The sequence below is a fragment of the Lepidothrix coronata genome, unplaced genomic scaffold (assembly GCF_001604755.1).
Source record: "Lepidothrix coronata isolate B3197 unplaced genomic scaffold, Lepidothrix_coronata-1.0 Scaffold15, whole genome shotgun sequence".
In the NCBI taxonomy this organism is placed as follows: domain Eukaryota; kingdom Metazoa; phylum Chordata; class Aves; order Passeriformes; family Pipridae; genus Lepidothrix; species Lepidothrix coronata.
Window position 1 is genome coordinate 1,662,576 of NW_016690195.1, and position 16,781 is coordinate 1,679,356.

Sequence of the window (16,781 nt, forward strand, 5' to 3'; positions counted from 1 at the left end):
GCCACCACTAATGTACCCCTTGTATGAAGGAGATCTACAGAAAAGACCTTCAGGCAGCTACTCAAATGTTGGTAGAGGCATACCATTTTGATCTTGAATGTTGCTAAGATTATTTTTAAAATATTTGGAGAAGAAAAAGCATATTCCACTGATAACTTCACTTAACACAGCGCGTATTTCGTAAGAGTGAAGTTAATTCCAGCGCCGAGTCCATCCAATGTCATGTAAATCAGGATAGTCTATTACTGCCCAAAGCAGCAAGGGCAAAGAGTAGAATGGTGTTGACATTAGAATTACATTGCCACCTGAGGAGCAGAGGAAAGTCCAAATTTGGAAAAATTTCACAAAATTAATTCAAAAGCTAAAAAGCAAGATGAGGTAGCAATGCCTTTACTTTAAAAATACTGAAGATTCATAAATCAAAAAGGGATGCTCTCAGAGATGTTCTTTGTTATAACGAATGAAACTTAAATCCTTCACGTAGATTGCTGGTAAGAGGAAGTGTTGTGGTTAAAGATATGTGGATGGGCAACTTCGAAAGCTTATGTTATTAAGTACTTAAAGAAAATATGTCCACAAAACCAGAGAGACAAAGCCTACTGTTTTTGTTCCCAAAGTTTAGTTAATGCTACATTTAGGACACTCTCTTGTGTAGATAATTTCTATAATAAAAATTGTCATTGCAAAGACTTAAGTCATGCCTCAGTTTCCCAGTTTAACAGTAAACTGTATGCTAAAAGGCAACCAGCTCATCATTACAGGGCAACAGGTCTTCTATTTGCTCTATGATGGTCTTGGTATGTAGCAGTTAAAGTTGGAGTTGGGGAGCAGTGATCATTCTTGTTCTTATGAAATCTGACCATAAAATGTCTTCTACGGAGATGTGGAAGCACGGTGATAGCCTTCAAGCAGAATTGAGGTTTTAATGTATATAGAAATGTCTCTTGCAAAGATGTCAGAGCTGTAGGAGATACATGAGCATCTCAGGAACAAGAATGTGCTAGGCAGTCTAAACTGCAGAGTAAGGGCTTCATAGTCTCTCTCTTCATCTCCCAAATTGGACATTGGCTTGAACTGGCTACTAGGACAGCTGAGAGTTTGTAGCAATTTCCTCCATCCTGATTGTTCTGGTTGCCTTGGAAATATGGCATTAGGAAGAAAGGAGTATGAGCAGTTTTGAAGTCTAGACAATGGTTTATGATTATGCAGATAATGCCACTGTCCCAGAACATAAAGAATAATTGAAGAAGAATATATTCCACATCATGACAAAGGATGGTATTTCAGAGCTGTCACGTGATGCTAAATTCAACCGTGCTTGTACAGTTCCTTGGATCTGTCAGGTTCAGCATTTGAGAAAGGACAAGTGTTCCTCATTACTGTGATATTTTTAAAATTCAAAGGAGGGAGTTGCAGGGGAAAAAATTCAGTTAGTGATTCAGACTTTCACATTGTGCAGATACAATACGGAGTTAGCTACATTTAGATATTTAACCTCAAAGAAAGTGTTGTGGCACTTAGAACTATACTTGCACTATGCATCTAGTTTTCCAGAGTCTTCCTATGTCTTCTTACAGTCTTGAGAATCTCAGATATGTATTTATCTTTGCCTGTGATTAGTCTGTTTTTGTTTTACTTTTCTGATTTAATCTGGGTCATATTTTTATATCATTTATCTTTACCAAGAACAAGGTTGACAGGTTTGGGTTGGCAGGGGAGAGAACAAAAATTAGGAGGGGCTCACCAAGATAGGAAAACAGTGCATGTGCCATCAAGGAAATATTCTGCTTTTCTGTGCAAGCAGGTGAACAGAATATGCAAATGATTTCCTGTACAGCTGGAGGTCTATTTTAACTAGTGAACTTTTTACAGAGATTCTCAGTGTATACTGTTGCATTGTAGAGTTATCTTTCCAATACGGGATATTGCTGGCATTGCCCTCTATTTCAAACAAAAAGCTATGCATTGTCACAAGACCATTCACATAAGTGGTCATGGATTTAAATGCAGGAGAAAACCAGATTTGTCTAATCAAAGTAATCATATGATGTATAATGCTCCAAAATCTGAGTTCCCTGATTTATTTAAGCTGCATCACCAACACAGACTTAAAATTCTTTCTCCTGGATTGTCATCCAGTGAGGAATGCAAGCTGTTAAAGCTTACAAAACAAAAGGAAGATAATCTATGGCATTTGCTTGTTTCTCCATATGAAGTTAAAATATCTGCTGAACTGTAACTCTGACAGGTTTTTGTATTTGAGGATGTTTCCCTTGTGTACCTGACAGGATTCCTATGGCATGCAAGTGTAGTCAGCATTATAACAGCTGATGAAAAGATGAATGTATGCTAAGACCTCCTTTTTTGGCCTTTCTTCTTTATGTAGTGTCCTAAGAAACAGAGCACGGTTTAGAAAAGTGGTGATTAAATTAACCAAATATCAAGGTCTACTGGAGAAAATTTTAGGGCAGAAAGTATAATTCCGAGGTTGCAAGGGCTTAACTGGGATTTAGTAAGGAAAGGCTAGGTAAATAAAACTACTGTTGTAAAATTTACACAGAGCATTTCCTAAGGTGGTGAAATCTCTTTTAGAAGAACATAAAATATTTCCATTTTCAAAAGACAGGGTTTCAAAAAATTGTCTGTTGCATTGCTTTACATGCTTATTCTGTTTAAATAAAGCATTTGCAAACTGTAGTCTGGAATCTGATTCTTTCAACGCTGTCAGCCAATAAACAGTCATTTTCTAACACCTTGTGGGTGTTTAAACAGTGGCTTAAGGAAGCATGAGCTTAAGAGTGACTGACATTAGACCTACTGTAAGTCATTATTCCAGGAAGGATTTGACATGACAGTCAACAGGAAAAGAATTATGATCAATGTCAAAGACATTCATTTTTCCTTTTAATGGAGAATACCTCATTTTTGGCTGACTCTGCTTCCTTTTTACTTTTCACTCCCTGTTGGGACTACAGTGTTCAGCTGGGCATTTAAGAGTCTGGGAAAAGTGCTTTCTGGGAAACCACAACTTCTATCCATGCTTGATTTATTTCTTATATTCCCAAAGCAACAACTATTTTGGAAATCCAGATGATTTATGTGTGACAGATTAGTGATTTAAGGTCATGGTGTTACTAGATAATAAGCTCTAAAGTTCAACCATGCTGCTTGATAAACCTGTCTGCAAATTATTGAATCTTCTGCCACACACTTCAGTACTGTCTTCAGATAATGAGACTTTTTAGATGGTTGGGGAAATAATTTGTCTAGCTGTTGTGAATTGCGCAGAATGCAAATTTGGTGCTTTGTCTGGGATTCTACTTTTAAAAAAACTTACATTTCTTGTTAATTCTACCTTTTGATGTTATTCAGTATGACTGTAATAGTCATACTACTACTATACACAGACTCTGTACAGTGTTTTTATGATCTTTCTACTGTGTGAAGAGTGGCAACAAGCTTGAAAAGAAACAATAGAGTCCAATTATTGAGCATATCTGATCATAAACTATAACTGTAACAACTGCCATTTATTCTAATGTAGGAAACTGCTTTCCCAGCAGTAGAAGCAGTGTTTCCATTCATGCATGAGGACAAAAATGAATGCAGTTCGTCACATAAACAGCTGGTCTGTGTGAGAGGGCTGTAGGTTTGCTTGAGCCACTTACACTTCAGATGATCCAGGTGCAAGCAAGTTTTCTGATGCTGAGAAGAGTTTTGCACATGTTTTCCAAAGTTAAGACTCTGACTGTTAATTGTAAGTATCATCTTCATTTTCTTGCAAGGAAGGAAGTAGGAGCTAAAGAAGTTGGAGAGTTACACTGTGAGTCTTAAGCAGATGTTGAAACAGAGCCCATTCTCTCTAGGAATTCCAACTTTAAACATTATTTGTGAACTTCCTTGCCTGAGAGTAGGATTATGTCAGACTTTACTATTTTGTTACTGTTTTGTGTGTGTATAATCTTAATTATTTTGCCGTGTGATCTTAGTGTTCACTGCATTGAGATGAGACTGTATCGTTTGGCCTAGAGTTTCTGTGCAGTCTGCAGGGAGTTAAGCGTAACTTGTTGGGAATGTTAATGGAAGTTGTGCGTAATTTGCCTGTGCATCACACTGAAATTTACCCTTTGGGGTTACTGAGCCAGTGAAAATTCTACCGGGTGCCAGAGGACTGACGAAACCATCAGATTATCTTAATGACAGATTTACACTCTCCTCGTGTTCTGTACTTTTCAGATTTTGTAACTGATTTATGAAATTTTGCAAACCCAAGTCCTTCCGGCTGAACGCTGATCTTGTACTTCTTGTAGGAGTCAGGCTTTACTGTGGTGAGAATATGTGGTCAAAATAGCCCATATACTGAAAATTACAAACTACTTTATGTATTAATAGGCTGCTACTCTCAATCCCAGAGGGGACTACATTTCAACGGCATAATGTGTATATTATTAATAAATACTAAAGCCTAGAAAATTAAAAACCTTAAATTAAATGCACAAGATAGTTCCTGTATCAGAAAGAGAGAATAAGGGGTTTTGCAAGAAGTAGGTAAGTCCCTAATGTACGATCTCCTATCTGTATACATTTGTTTCTCAATACTCGCAACAATAAATTAAGACCTAATTAATTTAAGTAAATTAAGTAAATTGTTGGTTTTGCTATTCAAAAAGCAAGTGATCATCACATAAACTCAGTCTCAAGATGAATGACAATTAGTAGAAAAGTTTGAATTTAGCAGTACATAATTTTTCTGTTTAGAGTCCTGCAGAAATCTCAGTTATAGCATAGCACTATTCTGTGCTTTAACAAAAGCCATTAGTGTCTTTAGAGTAATTTTTCCATGATGAAGAAAGCCAGTATCTGTGACAGATTACTTTACTCCACACACCTGCATTTGCTCTGAACCTGCTAGCCTGATAAATTGATAAGTTAGTCACATGTTGTTTTAAAAAGGCAAAGAACATAGTTCCTAATAAAAGAATGCTACATATTTCTTCTAAAAGGTTAAAAAGCATTTCTCAGGGCTCTTAAATTACCATATTCTGATACCAAGGGAAAATAAAACCTGGGCTTAGAGTCTTGTTTGTACTTAGAGGGCTTTCCGGACAGGAAGGCAATCTTGATGCAATTCAGTAAGCCACAATACCAGTGGGGCATTACAGGTGAAAAAATTGCAGCTGTACCCCTCACCACAATGTATTACAACTGTACAGTGGAATATTTCCTGTACAGAAATAGGGCTTGGTTAACTTTGTTTCCCAAGAGTAGATCACATTAAAATGTTATAAAATCATGATTTCCTGCATTTGAATACTTGTGGTTTCTCAACTGGTTCCAATATTACAAAAGGTTTTTTATAGCTTCTATTAGTTGAAGATGTATAGAAGCTTTTTTCCAAAGTCAGCTAAAAGGCAGTTATGTATTTTTAAAGAACAATTTATCTCAGAAGACAAGAGTTTTCTTCCACCTCTTTATTATAACTTTATTTGATACTTATTTTAGAAACTGTGGGACAGATGTAAAATTAAATCAAATTAAATAAATATGCTAATAGGACCATAAATATATATGTGAAATGGAGTCGAAAGAGCCGAAGTATATATTATTACTCAGAAACCAAAATAGTAGTTATTTTTGCTATTCAGCCAAAGACCTCAGTGTAGATAGGGGAAAAAATTAAATTAAGCAGATATTGCATATTCAATTTTCAAGTGAGTAGATGTAATTTAAACGTCCTAGCTTTAGGACCAAATTTGTTAAACCAAATTCAAAGAGAAGCAAAAGCAATTCTTTGAAGAAATTATATGGCATAATTTTGGAAAACATCTCCAGTTGGGGTTTCTGATTATTCCTGAGCCTTGAAAATTGAGAGTGCACAATAGTGAAATAACTTTTACTTCCTGAAATATGCAAGTATGTAACATTTCAACTGGCATCCAAATACAGAAAACCATAGTGAATATACAAAGGAGGTTGAGCTGGGGGGGACAGCAAATACTTTGTACAACTAGAATGTTTTTAATCCTAGTAGTACTGCTAATCCTAACACTACTAATACTAGGCTATACTTTTACCTCACTGTAAACCACCACTTTTTTTTTTATATGTTTGGGGTTTTGTGGGGTTTTTTTCCTCCGCAAAATGAGAAAATTGGTGCTCTGTAGCTGTGCCTAGTGAGTGTTTTCCACACTGATATGATACCATCTTAGCCCTAAGGAAGGTTAAAAAATGTTATCCAGTGGTTTCTAGCAAAATCAATCACACAAGATAAACAGGAATGTAGATGATGAAGTATCTTACAGTTGTCCAAAATGGTGTTCCAACAGTCAGATTGACTTGTGTATGTCATGTGAATAGGCATATTACAAAGGTTTTGTTCTGTTTAATATTATTTTTCTTTTGAACATATTTTCTACATGGTGTATTTTTATACAGGGTTCTTTTGCTATAAATAATACTTCAAAATCAAATTTAGTACTAATGTTGCTGGTAGTTATTGCCAAGAATTTTTCCCTAGTAAAAATCTGGATAAAGCTTTTTATTTCCTGCTACTGCAACTTCTGTTCACTTAATGAGAGAATTGTGTTTTTAAGGCGATTGGCCCTAAAACAGTAAAATATCCTAATAAGAGAATAGCAATCAGTTTATTCATACTCAGGAAGCTGAAGTTAAAATCTCAGCATGGGTTGGTGTCTGAGTCAAAGTGCTAGTTTATGTTGTATTCTGCCTCATTCACTGAGGTGGCCTTCCTTGGAGAAGATGAAACACACACGCGCTTCCTGTCTTCTGTGTGCATTTTCTTGTTGTTTCTTGGCTGTTTCTGGAACAAGAATAGATTAATTTCCGAGAGGAAGCGCCCACGATCTGAGGGACTGAGATTCAAGAAATGAATATTTCTTCTGTAAAAGCTTTTTTTCTAGAAAATACATGGATCAAAAGGAAGCATCATAGAAAGCAACATTAGCTACATCCTGTAACCCAGCTGATATCATCTTTCTTTCTCAGCTGGACAATATATATTTTGAAGTCTAAGAAATCTGCATGTGTACAATTAAAAGTTCATTTTTTATTGTTAAGCAGTAAAGCAATAATACTTCTATACAGCCTTCATTCAGCAACCTCAAAAAAGTAGACTGGTGGCTGTGGCTTTTTCCTAGAGACAAAAAAGATGTCTGAAAAAGATGGGATTAGCTAAGAAATGGAGATACTTTGATCACTTCTGTCCTACTTGGAAATCGTGTCTGTGTCTGAGACCTGTTAGCATTCTGACAACATAGGTATGATCCTTTATGGTAACATGACAGGTTGTGGAAGTGCACTCATGTTGTTTCTCTGCTCAGCTAGAGAGCTCAGCTAGAGAAACATACCTGTACACAGATAAAGTGGTGTGCACCCAGAGCTTTTCAAGTCCAAATTAACCAAGTAGCCTGAAGCTGGGAGATTAACATCAGCTCACAGGAAAATCTAGAAGCATGTTGTAGTCATGAAATCCTTTAAAAAGCATGTACAGGTCAACAGTCATTTCTCTCCTATTGTGTCTTATTGTTAGACAACTGCAAGTGGGAATAAGTATCCATCTCTTCAACACAGGGATGAAAATATTAATATGTAGCATAGCATGAACAGATTCTGTAGCATTTCTTAACCCCTGGTTTCCAAATAGGAATTAAATTATTCTTATACAGATAATGTGTGACACAGATATGATGGATAACGAAAACCGCAAGCTGTCACATTGTAGTGCCTTTGTGGGAATACTTCATATTGGTTACTAACATTAATACTGTCTTGCTGATAGGTTAACAAATGTGAAGGAAATGACTTGAGGGATGCAGGTTTTTAAGAGGTTTTTCAAGTTTCTTGTTTTTTCAGAGGGGTGTTTGTGAAATGTGTGTGATAGAGGTTTTAGCTTGTATGTGTTTCTTGTATGTGTTAGCATAATATAGAGTGAAATGAGAGATTCAGAGAAAACAGGAATCCACTCCAAAGATTTCTGCTCCAAGGCACCTATTTTCATTAGTTGTTTGTGTCCTGTAATTGAAGGGAGCAGGACTGGAATTGTCACTTGGAGACAGCTGATTTTCTTCCAGTCAGAATTTGCCAATACACCATTTTCCTTCTTCTTCCAAACAGTGCCATGCTATTTTCAGACCCTAAATGTCTATAGTCCGCAGCAGTAAAAAGAAAAAGAATGAACCTTTAATTTCTCTACTTAGTGTTTAGGCTGTTTTCATGCAGCTTTTCATTTCTGCTTCTAATCTCTGTTGTTAATGCTGCTGAAAAAAAAGTATTTGACAGCTGTTTTGCTCTCTATTGCTATAATCATCCTTCTAAGTAAGTGTTTGCACCATAGTATGTGGTTTTCTTGCAAAACAGAGCTTGGAGATTTCTGGTTCAATCTGAGTTTAAAATTAAATAATAATTTTATGCACACATAAGTGACGGGTGAATAAAATATTGCATTTAAAACTATCTTTGAGAGCTCAGGAAGAAGAAAAAAGTTGCAGGGAAGTGTCTGTTGGAGATGCATGCTTGTTGTTTAGCAAAAAATTTAAATATGCTTTGTTAGTGTTTGTTTTTACAGAGGTAGCCTTAACGGTCACATTTTCTGAGAGGTAACAATTACCTGAATTATAGCTTAGGTTTTATTCAAATATTTTAAGGTAAAAGTACTGTATTTAATTCAACATGTGGGGGATTTTTTGTTGCAGCTAATTCACTTATTCCCACTGCTTATGACTCAGTTCTGGCATTATAGCTCATTTCCAGAGTTTCACAACTATTATTTTTGGCAGCTAATATTGCCCAGAGCTACCATCTTTCCTTAAACTTATCCAGATCAGGCATTAGTAATAAATCCCCTAGAACAAATAAAGCTAGATATGTAGGAATCAAAGATTCTAAGTCAACTAAGTCTTTTGCAAGCTTCAACTAGAAAGCTTACAGTTTGTGTAGTCCCAAAGCTTGAGCTGTATTTTATACAGGCAGTCACATAAAGTGTGTCATTGGCCTTTTACTTCTAATATGCAGATGACACCTTGAAGCATACTGTCTCTTGCGCTTTCTTGACATATTACAAGGTATTTAGAAAAAATTTCTAAACAAAAATAAAGAGGAATAATCTTTTCAACTTGCTTAAAAGTCTGCTTTAATCGTTAGGCAATTTTTTCTTGTTTTGGCTACTCATACTGCTGAGTTCAGCAATCATTCCTTTGCCTTTCCAAATTTTTCATAATCCACTTTAAAGTGTTTGGCATGTAGCATACAGAATGTGTCACGCTGGAAGGGACCACAGTGGATCTTCTGGTCCAACCTCCCTGCTCAAGCAGGGCCATCCTAGAGCACATTGCACAGGATCGCATCCAGATGGTTCTTGAATATCTCTGATGAGGGAGACTCCACAACCTCTCTGGGCAACCTGTTCAGTGCACCATCACCTGCACAGTAAAGTTCTTCCTCATGTTCAGATGGAATTTCCACTGCATTAAGTTTATACCAGAGCCTGAAGAAGAGTTATTACTTTTTTATGGCATAATAATTGCTTTGATCGTTTTACTTTGCAATCTTTTCCTCACGATAAATTTCAATATATTCACCACCTACTGAGTGGGTGGAAATATTGACGTACCTACTTTTACTTTCTTTTCTAACAGTGTATTTGAAATTGGGTTTGGATTTTTTCAAGTTTTGCTCTGCCTTTTTTTAAATCTTTATTTTCAATCTCTCTATATTACTTTCCTCTTGCCTTACTGGTAGTTTTATGGCTTTCGTATTGTAGTGCCACTTAAGAAATTCCATTAGTGTGCTCTTTAACTTGTTCTTCCAGCACATTAATCTTAGTGGGAATAGAATTCATCGTCTTGCTTAGCCTCTCTTAAAATGCCCATTACTTGCCATTCTAATCCAATTTTGTGAGGTTTTCATAAGGGAGACTTGCATATTTAGAGAGAGTTTTATTTTGAGAGGTAATGTTAGAGAAATAAATATCCCAAATAACATGATAGCTTTGTGAGACTTTTGTTGCACACATGTTACTCAACAACATGGATAAGAAAAGATAAAAAGAGATTGAAAAGAAAAGATTGAATCAGGTTCCTGAAAGAATCTCAAAGTATTTTAAGGACTAAGATTTAAAAGTATGCAGAAATAAATGCTGCAGTATGTAGAATTATCTATGCTGCCATGAAAGACCACAGCCTTTTGTCAGAAATTATACAGATCCTTTTGTAGTTATATCATTCCAAGACTTTATGATATAGAAAATATGCCAAGTATTGTAATGTTTTTTAAAAAATCAAATTTTTTATTGCCAGTAGAGACTGTGGAGGTTTAAAAAAAGAAATATGGGATTGTGAATGGCTCCACAATGTTGTACGAAAGATAGCAGATGACGGAAGTTGCTCTTTATGTGTTCATCATTAACATAGGGGAGTTTCTTGGAGGTATCCATAACTGAAGGGTAGGACCATGGATGTAGTAGTGTAGCAATCTTGAGTGTTTGTCCACATCCTTAAAACTTTCAAATAATTCAACTTTGGAAGGTTCTGGAGAGCAAAAAGAATCAATTTAGTGTGACTTTGAAATATGGCCACAAATGCAATAATGTGATGTTTCTTATTGCTGCTGTTGTGCACAGCAGTGTTGTACAGTTAGCAACACAGAAGCAGCAAAGATCAAGCCCAGTCTTCTCCCATTGGGCAATGCTTGTTATTTCTCCATCTTGTTAACAAACCAAGCTTTTAAAAGCAGCTGTCATGAGCACCAAGTCTGTCCTTGAACCTTCCCATCTTTTTCTGTATGGTTTCTAGCCTTACATTTTATTCATAGAGCAACCTCAGTTTTGACCCATAGTTTCTAAAGACCTTTCCTCTATTAACTGTTTCTTTTGTGAGGTGTATGGGTGGGGCAATTATGTTCCTATTGTTTTATTTAATTTAATCATCAACTCTCCACAGTAGGAATTAATACAGTTTAAAGGTGAAAAAATGGAAATGTATGCCATATTCCAGATGAGTCCCTACTGGTGTATTATGCAAGTCAATTAATAATTGTCCTTTGCTTTTGGAAATATCTCACCTGGTGTCTGTCAGGATGGCATTCGCTTTTTCCAAGCATCTTCATACCGCCTCATAATTTTCTGGCTGACATTTACGTATCTTCACCATTTCCAATTCAATATGCAGCTTATAAACAAATATGTTGTCTTTATGCATATGACGTGGTTTTTGATGTTAAATCAATCCCTTTCTCTCAGACTTTAGTCTTTAAAATTAAAGCAGCTCTCCTGATTGATATTGCTGTGGTGCTCTGTGATATATACATTACTGGTGTCAGAGTTTTGTTGGCAGTTATTAGATAATTTTTTTTCCCTACCTTTTCCCTGAACAAATTTTAGTGACTGTGGTGGATTTTTTCAATCATTGTGACTTGACAGATATAGTAAAAATCCACCTTTCAGGCTCTGTGGTTCCACATGTTAATTCCTCCAGAATTCTTTGGTGATTATTTATGTTCCTTTGCCCTCCCCAGCTTGAACCATTGAGCTCCCTGAATTTTTCTTCTTAACCTTCATTCCTGTTAATTAATCAACCTGCTGTCACCTCCATATGCATTATAATCTTTAATGAATAACAAGGAAGATTACTTACAGAGATTTTTCTAGATTTGCTTGCATCTCTACCACATTCTTACTTTTTTTCCTGGTTATTTATGTATGCATGTCTATACACAGACACACAGGGATGAAAAAGATAATAGTACATATGTGTAAATTTTTTCTTACTAATTGTTTTATGTCAACTTGACTTTTAGTAATTCTTGAGTCTGTGCAACTGTCATAACTGTGGATTTCAGTATCTTAATTCAAAAATCTTCATAGCTGACTGAGTTTGAATTTGTTTTAAATTCATAGTCTCATTCATTTTCATGCTATTACCAAAAAAAAAAAAAAAGAGGACTAGGACACAACCCTTTAAAGCCTATACTTTTATTAAAGCTGGTTTTCTTTTGTCTTTAAAAATCTCTCTAATGACATTTTCTCCAGTTCATTGGTGCATCCAGAAATAATCCAAGTAGATTATTTACAGACTTAAAATTAGGAATGTGACTAAACAGAAGCCACTATGTATTTACTGGGTTTGATTTGCATTTGTTAGTCTAAATAACAAATATTCCTTGAAAAAAAGATCATGTGATTACAAGTACTTCATTATTTCACCCAAGATTTTCAGTAATGTGTTGACCCACAACAGGGTATTGTGTTGTCTATCACATTTTTTTCTCTACGTCATTGATTATTTTAATAAATTTATGTTTTGTTATATAATAAAACTAAAACAACGAGTTCCAGAAAAAATTAATGATGACTTGAATGTCTTTGACACCGTGATGTGAAGACATCTGATGCATTTTTTGGCTGCATAATACAAATAATAATTAGTTGAATTGTCTTTGTTATTCATGGGTACTGTGGAACAAGTAGCTATTTTTGTACAGAGGAAGTTGGAATTAGTTGGAAATTAATTAGAAAAGTTAGTCTCCCATGATGTTCTAAAAGCATTTTAATTCAAGTCCAGACAGCACAGGATCTCAGTAATGGTTACAGTTCTGATTTTCTATATGGCAATTTACTTTTGTTTAGTTTAGTTAGTTTTACTCTTTTAGTGTTTACAGGAAAACTATTATATTTGCCCCTGAGTATAAATTAATTATGCCTTCTCCCTTTTATCACAGATTCCTTGCAGTTTGGAGTACTGGGATGAGCTTCAGAAATCTTTTGTTGCATTCCGGGAATTCAGTCTATCAGAAAGCAAAGTCTGTGAACTGCAGCTGCCCAGTATCAACCTTGTGAACGATCAGAAAGAGCTCATTGCCTCCGACCTTTGGAGGATTGTCCTGAATAACAACCAGAATGTGGCCGATGACCAAAGGTAATTTTAAAGGAGGAGGGAAAAAGAGGCATCTAATGCTACCCTCCTAAGAGATCCCTTTCAGGTGACTTTAGGAAATAAGATACTGCTTTCATATGTGATAAGGGTAGTTAGTCTTCCGTGAGCTTCAGACTGTCGTTCACCTTCACACAAGGGCATGGAGTGTTCACAAAAAAGAGCTTCCTTTAGGTTCATAGGCAGCCTGGCATCATCATAACCATCCATTTTCTGAATACAAGGATTGCTGAAAAGTGAAGACAAACAGGTCATATCCTGAAACCTCTTAACTGCACAAGGCAGTAAAATTAGCTAATTAACAAAAGAAGGCTGAGGCACAATCTGTTCTATAATGTAGTAGTAAACATTCTTCTTCCATGCAATGCTCATACATCGCCTTATTCTCTCCTCAGTGCAAGTCAATGACTAAAATAATCCAAATGTCTATTTTAAATATATTGAATAAAACTTTAGTGTTTCAAGAGCATTACATTATTATTATTCACACAGTTTGCTTACTATGCTAACAGTAAAAAAAAATTAATCGGTGTTTTCAAACACTGGAGATTCATTTTGCATTGTGTTTACAGCTGGAATCAGTGTGCAGTGACAGATATTCACTCTATTTGCATTCATTCCACTTTTGGTTAATATGTAGAGTAAGAAAAAATGAGTACAAATTCTGTCCAGAAATAGAAGTGGAATTGCTTTCAAAGACCTTCTTAATATTTTATATTTAGAGCAGAAAAGCCAAAATTACTCTGTTGGATTATTGGTATTTGCTGATTCTTGCTGCTTGTGTATGAACACATGCTTGAATGAGTATGTAGCATCCACATATGTGTTGTACGAAGCTACAGAATTCAGAGAAATCAGGGAATAAGAACATGGCTTACAAAATTAATGAATAAAATTTAACATCTGGTTTCCATTAATAGTATCAGGTTGGAAATGATTTCTTGATGTTAATTGTGAAAGAATGCATTTTCATCATTGAGAAGTTAAGTGTTTTAGACAAGGTTAATTCCTCTGAATGTGGGACCCTGACAGAATTGCCTTCCTGGTCAGCTTAACACCACAGAAATGTGAACTCGGTGGGAACTGGAAATGATGTAGTGAAATTTAGTAGTTTTTTTTCATTAAGGCATTTAGCACTGTAATCGTGTTTATTGTTTTCTGCTCGAATAGGGTTTATCACTGTATGCAATGTTTCATTCGGGGAGCTCTGATAAGCTAATGAGCTGTAACTGTTCAGAAAGAACAGAAATTAAACTGAAGCATTTGCAGTTCACTGCAGAGAGGTAGCAGGAGAGGGAATAAGGTAGCAAAAAATATGCACTGCACTACTGAAGCATTTGAAGGTAAATAAACAGAAGAGAAAGAGGGAAGTCAAGGGAACGTGCCTTGAACTGCTGCCTACCTGTACAGGGACTGCAGAATCAGTAGTCTTGATACCTTTGGTGGCCTGGGGAATTTATAATAGTTTTAAGTGTAGTTTACACCTACATGAACTAACAGTAGACTGGAAATTTAAAGATTTGTGTAGGTCAGGGTAAACTCCAGAAACCAGAAACCTATAGGATACACAAGGAAAAACTCTGATTTCAATTAGATAAGAGAAAAAGTTCTATTCCCTGCCTCAGCAGTGTTTTCAGTTTGGAGGCATGGTGGAGTACTGCTCTAGCTCTTGGGGCCCCAAATGTAAGAAGGATGTGGACCTCCTGGTGGGCTGGCCATGAAGATGATCAGAGGGCTGGAGCACCTCCTCTATAAAGACAGGCTGGGACCTGGGGTTGTTCAGCCTGAGGAAGAGAAGGCTCTGGGGAGATCTTAGACCAGCCTTCCAGAACCTATACAAAGCTGGAAAGGGACTTCTTACAGAGACATGTAGTGATAGGAGAAGGGGCAATAGATTTGAACTTAAAGATGGCAGGTTAGATAGATTAGATATTAGGAAGAAATTCTTTACTCAGAGAGTAGTGAGGCACTGGAAGAAGGTTGCCCAGAGAAGTTATGTATGTCCCATCCCTGGATGTGTTCAAGTCCAGGCTGGATGGGCCTTCAAGCAACCTGGTCTAGTTAAGGTATCCTGCCCATGGGAGGGCAGTCGTAACTGTGGTCTTTAAGGTCCCTTCCAACCCAACCTGTTCTATGGTTCTATGATAGAAATTCAAGCTGATCTCTCTACACTAACTTGAAACAAGGCTGCACTGCAAACTTTCTTGAGGACAACTGCAGGAAGGACCGGTGAGGAAGAATTAATCCTGACCAGTCAGGAGTGCTCCTGAGTGGATCAGAATAAGAGGAGCTGTGCCTCAGAGATAAGGCTTTGACCTAGGGTTTTTGAAGCGCACTGGCTTTTTCTGGGAGACAGAGAAAACATGGCAGTCACATGTCACTGACCTGGAGGTCTTGAGACAGTGCACAAGCACTGAAATACATATAGTTACCACTACGGAACAAATTTAAGGTAATGGTTAAGCCCTAAAGGATCATATTCTGTTAAAGGGAAGCCTTGATTAGGAGGTGGTGACAGATACTGTTGACCTGCAGAGAAGGCCAGCCTTTCTAGACCCCTAGTAGCATGTAGGAAGTCCATGTTGGCAGTAACTTTGCTGAAACTCTGGCTTTATCAAACAAACATACTGCTGCCAGTATGGGTAGTTTCTTGTCACCAAGCACTCTAAAATGTGTTCTAGATTCTAACTTGACCAAAAAAATCACAAACTTTTTTGGTTTTGAGAGAGACACTGCCCACGTAATGCCCACGGTAAATTTCAGTGTTAGGCTTGTTCCTAAAACAAATGTTTAACATGAGATCTTACAGACTTGTGAGAAGAACCACAAGGCACTTTGCTTAAAGCTAGTGCTGAGTGTTAGACGACCAAATTCTAACGCTGAGGGATCTGCGAGAGCAAGGAACAAAAGCTGTATAAAAGTTGAATCTCAGTTTTCCTGGAGGCTCCTGATAATTTGACATTAATTACATGCAGCAACTGTATGATTGATTAGAAAATTTAATTCACTATTAATTGTGTAAAAGCATAAAAATACTTAGTCTTGTTGAAGTTTATTTTCTTAGTTTGATGTTGTATTTTGGATCAGACTCTAACAGTTGCCATATGCATGCAGCTGCTGCGTAATAATAATAGCATTTCCTTAAAATTCTGCAAGGGTTTTTTTTGGTGGTAACCTCTATGATATGCTAATTATTAATAACAGAGAGCTGATCCCTTGTGTTTTAAGTACTTTATTATTGATTCCTAACATCAGTTATAACGTATGAAACTTATGTGGTTCATATAACAAGAAAACGACAGGGTTTGTGAGAAGATGTGGATTCAGCTGATATGTTGAGCCAGGAGCTGGCAGGCTGAAGTATATCAACTAGTAATGAATATGGGAATGTGCAAAGATGTCATGATTCAAATCTTGTGGTATGCAAGCTCTTTCTGAGATCGATCAGGAACGAATTGGAAGTATAAAAATCAAGGAGCTATCTGGTGAAGAACATAGTATATATGTGTATGTTGTTTGTTTTTAAGAATTTTGTAGCCTGTTCATTATTTCATGTATGCATAAGGTTTGCATGAACATTTATGAATGTTTAATCAATGAATGAACAAATCTGAAGTCCTAAGTGAAATAATTTAGCGTCTCTTTGGGGATATAAGACAGTGTTTATGAAATAAATCATATATGGCATAAATGACTGTTTATGCAAGACCTTAAAGTAGGAGGTTTTATCACGGAAAAATGATCACAGAAATCGTCACAGAATAAATTATTTTTAGAGGTTTTTCATGTTACAGGACTAACAAATCATATTCGAAATTACTTTTAAAGCTTTGTTTG

At 36.3% G+C, this 16,781-nt stretch overlaps 1 protein-coding gene across 5 annotated transcripts in view; it reads left to right on the top strand.

Moving 5' to 3' along the window:
- VPS13B (vacuolar protein sorting 13 homolog B) overlaps positions 1-16,781 on the top strand; it is a 429,201-nt gene that overhangs the window by 353,478 nt on the left and 58,942 nt on the right. For all 5 annotated transcript variants that reach the window (XM_017806398.1, XM_017806401.1, XM_017806402.1 and 2 more), the window contains one exon: positions 12,733-12,929. In XM_017806398.1, coding sequence (XP_017661887.1) covers positions 12,733-12,929 — 197 coding nt within the window. The remainder of the gene's footprint in view (positions 1-12,732; positions 12,930-16,781) is intronic.